The 4816-nt window shown below is 35.4% G+C and overlaps 1 protein-coding gene across 1 annotated transcript; it reads right to left on the reverse strand.

Moving 5' to 3' along the window:
• Positions 1–3388: 3388 nt before the first annotated feature.
• On the reverse strand, positions 3389–4728 carry LOC116007971. Its single transcript, XM_031248629.1, has 3 exons — positions 4457–4728; positions 3853–3946; positions 3389–3751 (listed from the first exon to the last, which is right to left on the reverse strand). The coding sequence occupies exons 1-3, from the start codon at positions 4491–4493 to the stop codon at positions 3637–3639; spliced, it is 246 nt and encodes an 81-aa protein (XP_031104489.1). The 5' UTR covers positions 4494–4728; the 3' UTR covers positions 3389–3636.
• Positions 4729–4816: the final 88 nt, after the last annotated feature.

The raw sequence follows: 4816 nt of genomic DNA on the forward strand, positions 1-4816 counted from the left end.
ATAGAAGAAGCACTGTGAACTATCTGCTTCAAAAAGATAGTTGGTTGAATGAAACTTCTTCGATCAGAATACGAATGAGATCAAAAAGGCCATCGCAAACAAGGCAATAGCTTCGGTTAGAGCAAAGCCGCATAACCAAATGATTGTTTAGATGGATTTCGCGCCACGGAATGAATCAAAGAAATGAAGACGTTTCCAATACCGACAGAGACTACCCTCATAATTACTAAAGGTTATTTAATAGGTTAATGATAGTCTGATAGGTTTAACTGTGTACATCACGGAGAATAAGATCTTCCAGCATATTGTATATTTTCATGAGATCAATAGGTTCCAAATTACATGGATCTACCACTTTAGTAGAGATAACTTTTTCGACTAAGTCTGGATATGAAAGATTATCGGGCAGACCAAGGTTATGTCTATCTCGAATCTCTTTTACGCTCTTTTCGAGCGCACTATTCAAGAGGTCTTTTGACGATTCAAAATAAGGATTCTTCCGCATTGATGGAGAACAATTGGCCTGGTCTAGTTCTAGTACATACTTCCCCTGCGCTATTTCACAGAAGGATTTCAGAGTCTTTGAGTAGAATTTTGTTTTTTTCCATTTTTATATTATAGTCATGTTGTGTTCCGCTCCCCCAAACAAAAAGAGAGACTTATTCTTGCTTTCCCAGTGAAGGAAGACGGAAATTGCCGGTTGGCTTAGTCCAACCAAAAAAGATATGGGACTTTTGGGACATTGTTTAAGATAAGTCAAGCTTGGACCGACTTAAGTCAAGACTGGCTATCTCTCTCTTTATATACGCAAAAAAAGGCGAAGAGTGACTATGATTTCTTCTCGTAGTTCCTCTCTTGTTAGTGTAGTGATACGAATACTCCTCTATGTGAATGTTTCATTTTAGGCTGTACACCTAATTTTCCTGGGATTTTAGTTCAATCGTTAGAGCACCGCCCTCTTAAGGCGGAAGCTGCGGGTTCGAGACGGATTAAATAAATATATAAATTAAGCTGAATGTAGACCGGTCCGGACTATCATTTCATCGATCGCCTACCTGTGGCCAGGGACAGGTCGACGAAGGCTATCCCTAATAACCATTCCATCCGCATCATACTCAAAAGAAGAGTTTGATCCTGGCTCTGAAGCGCTGGTTCGAATCCTGCTCCTTCCTTGGACTGTATTACCGCTAATTATCGGTTCATTAGGGAATCTCTTTCGTTGCCGCCCCTCTGACGGACCTCCTAAAGAAAACAAGTTTTGGAAGAGGCCCTAAAGGGGTATCATGCATTTAAAGTTAGTGTAGGGTCCAACCCTAATATAGGCTCTTCTATTAGTAATTCGGTGAGTCGTAGGATTCATTCTGAAAAAAGAAGTCCAAGGATCACCGGGTCGTGCTAATTCCATACGAATCAGTACTGAGAAGCATGTGCCCATCACTCCAGCAATGGCACAGAAGATGAAATATAGAGTCCCTATATCCTTGTGGTTAGTGGAGAACAGCCATCGGACCGCATTTGTCATAAAATTTAGATTCTTTCTTAAAAATGTATATTGGTTCCACTTCTTGCAATGAAGAAAGACTTATTGTAAATCGCCGGTTAGTCCAACCAAGAAAGACATGGTCTCCCATCAATAATCATAGCAATGGTCTCCCATCAATAATCATAGCAGCAGTAGCAAAGTTGATTGAGTCTTTCGAAACACTGATAATAAAGTCAATTTAATTGTGTAGAGAAGTAAATACATATTTAACTTTAAAATTTACTTATATCAAAATATTATTTTGGTATCCTCCAATATCTCAAGTTTGTCATTGCTTCTTTAATTTGGTTCCTATTCTACCAATATGAAAAAAGTATTATATTTTATATAAGATGTATACAAGTTAACCAAGCATAACTATTTATATTGATGACAATAGTTGATTTTGTTATAATGAATTGAATTTATAATAAAATTTTATTTGATACCATTAAGATATTGTGAAGGAATCAACCCAAAACATTCAGACATACAAATTTGTTGTGCACATGAAAATGAAAGACTCATTGAAAAATGGTTTCATTCATATGAAAAAAAGCTATTGTTTTATATTCATTACATATTCGTGATTTGATTTTGAACTTATATGTATCACATATTAATAATGCCTTTTATATTGTTATAAAATAGATAAAGTTATTGTATACTAAATTAAATTAATAATATCTGAAAATAGCAACTCAATTGTTATACTCATTCCACCCATGTCATATGGTAGCAATTTTTTTTCGATATGTGAAATCTTATACTCATGTTATAAGTTTGCTTTAAAATACAATCTTATAGTAACATTGTTATTATCTCAATCATATGAATGTGGACATTACTAAACGATTTTTATTATGATAATATCTCTTATAAGTTTACTAGAAGTCTAGACCTATTTATATTTTGTACATAATAGTTACACCATGGACTCAAGCCCACCTTGTGACAAGGTGAACCCGTGTCCATTTATATATTGAATGCTCACAATTTGAATTGTGAACATTTAGTACCTAAATTGTGAAAATTCAATTGCGAACATTCAATATATAAAATGTGAACATTCAGTAATAAATTGTGTATTTTGGACCCGAATTCAGCTTGCAAGGTGGACCTAGCTCCATAGAATAATTCGATTATAGGATGCTTGATTTTATATTCCAATTGTAATACTTGATTAGCACTAAGCCACAAGCTGCTGCATAGCACAAAGAAACATTATTTTGTTAAATTATCACACAGTCGAACATGTATGTGAGTTTTTTTGTTTGAACATCGATACATATTGTTAGTCCGCTTTGGCTGTCATATTAATTGAGGTTATAAATTGAGTATGTATTTAATTTTAATCTTTAAAGTTCAATCGAATTTTCACATTAAATATATAATCAATAAAAATTTCTTTTGATATAATGTATACTATATGTAGTAACCCTGTCAAGATGACTAAAAATATGAACTTGTAACCACAAGGTCACGGATTCAAATTTCAACCCTTTTAGTTTGAGCCCGTCAGCTATGGGTAATCTATACTGGTTTACCTCCTTGTTATTTACCGATCATGGTCACAATGTGGAGTTTACGCACTCAATGTACATCCTTGAGTAGTATATACAGGTTTTGGTTGTTAGCTGCCTACTCAAACACCTCAGCAAAATGGTGTGGCCGAAAAGAGGAATAGAACTCTCAAGGAAGCCGTAAGGTCAATGATAGCACAAGCTGATTTGCCTAGATAATTTTTAGGGTGAAATTATTAACACATTTTTTCACTCAAAATGGGACTATGCTTCATAAGACTCATAAAATGACATCTTATAAGATGTGAAAGGGAAGGGAAAGAAGCCAAATGTGAATGGGAACTGAACTCCTTAATCTCCTTCCAGATGGAAATCTATTCTTACCCTCCCATTCTAGAGATAATGGCGTTCGTAGGTGCAACAACTGTCCATATCAATTGGGGAAAAAGTTTCGCTATACAATTCTTTTGGTCCAATTGTCTGTCAAGGTCATCAACATAAATTGCATTATCTAAGTACAAAATATGGATGCTTTGGTTGCCAGTATAACAAAAGAATCAAACATTATCTGCTTAATGCCACAAGCTGCAATCAGTCTTCCCTTCTAGCAAGGATTGCATCACGACAAAGACGCCAATAGGCTTTGCATGGGATGACCATCCATGGCAACTTCATGTGTTGCCCAGTGCCCAGAGTATATGAAATACTGCAGAGTCAAGAGTAAAACAATAAGGAAAACACAAGGACAAATTCGAGTGATGATAAACATCAAAAAATGAACACCTAGGAAGCCAAATGAATGTTAACCTTTTCCCCGTAAGAATTCCATAAGCTGACAATGCCATTGAGGATCTTGAAATTGCTGAAAACACGCATCCATAGTGGGGTGAAACAACTTCTCCTGAGTCAACTTACATGCATTAGGGACTTAGGGTAAATGTGCAATTCATGCTTAACCATTAAACATTACCCGCAAGAAACAAACAGCAAGTAGGTATAGTTGAACAGTAGATATCGATTCAACAAAAGTGATCTTCTTCCTAAACTGAGGACTTTCTCAAAGTCATTTTAAGACTAAGCTTTATCTCGTAAAATTAACATTGCCTGTTACTGTTAAAAAGAACATCCTTCTGCTGTGAAATAAAATAAGCCATTAACAAATTACAATAGAATATCATATCCATTATCCACAAAACTGACTACAGTGGAAATCCTGAGGTACAACATAAAAGAACTTTAAATTCTTAGGCAAATGAAACATGTTCTTGTCAAGGCAACTTTAGGTTAAATGCACAAAAGTATCTACCAGTTTGATCATTAGGCAATCATGACATCAATTTGTTTAGTACCACTAGTCATTTCCTTTATATTAATGTCACACATTTTCAATGATGTGCTAAGCTCCACTTACTTAAGCTCAGATAGTTGCCACGCAAAAATGAAACCATAGCCAATGATTTGAAGCAATGTGGACTAGGTTCCAAATTAATTTCAGCCGCAGACCCAGTGTGTGAAGAATTGGTAACATCACATTGACTAGACACAATTTCGAACCATATCCCAGAAGGAAATCTTTTCTTCCTCACCAACCAAACAGCAACTTTAGTATATGGTGTGGCATGAATAACTAATATCCCAAGTTCAATAACTATGCATATCAAGCTTATAGTTGCGTTCAAAATTGTGAAGAAAATATAGAATGCAGAAACCGTTGGGAGTAGAAGCAACAGAGGAGTAAATAGAAGTGAGCCAACAACATGTTGCTCCACTG

Source organism: Ipomoea triloba, chromosome 16, assembly GCF_003576645.1.
Source record: "Ipomoea triloba cultivar NCNSP0323 chromosome 16, ASM357664v1".
Lineage (NCBI taxonomy): Eukaryota > Viridiplantae > Streptophyta > Magnoliopsida > Solanales > Convolvulaceae > Ipomoea > Ipomoea triloba.

Bases quoted from the DNA above. Each gene is read 5' to 3' on its own strand.
- LOC116007971 (XM_031248629.1), bottom strand. From the start codon at position 4,493: ATGGTTTCATTTTTGCGTGGCAACTATCTGAGCTTAA. The intron at 3,947-4,456 runs GTAAGTGGAGCT...AAGTTGACTCAG, and splicing joins TGGCAACTATCTGAGCTTAA to GAGAAGTTGTTTCACCCCAC. The intron at 3,752-3,852 runs GTTAACATTCAT...TTGACTCTGCAG, and splicing joins GGAATTCTTACGGGGAAAAG to TATTTCATATACTCTGGGCA.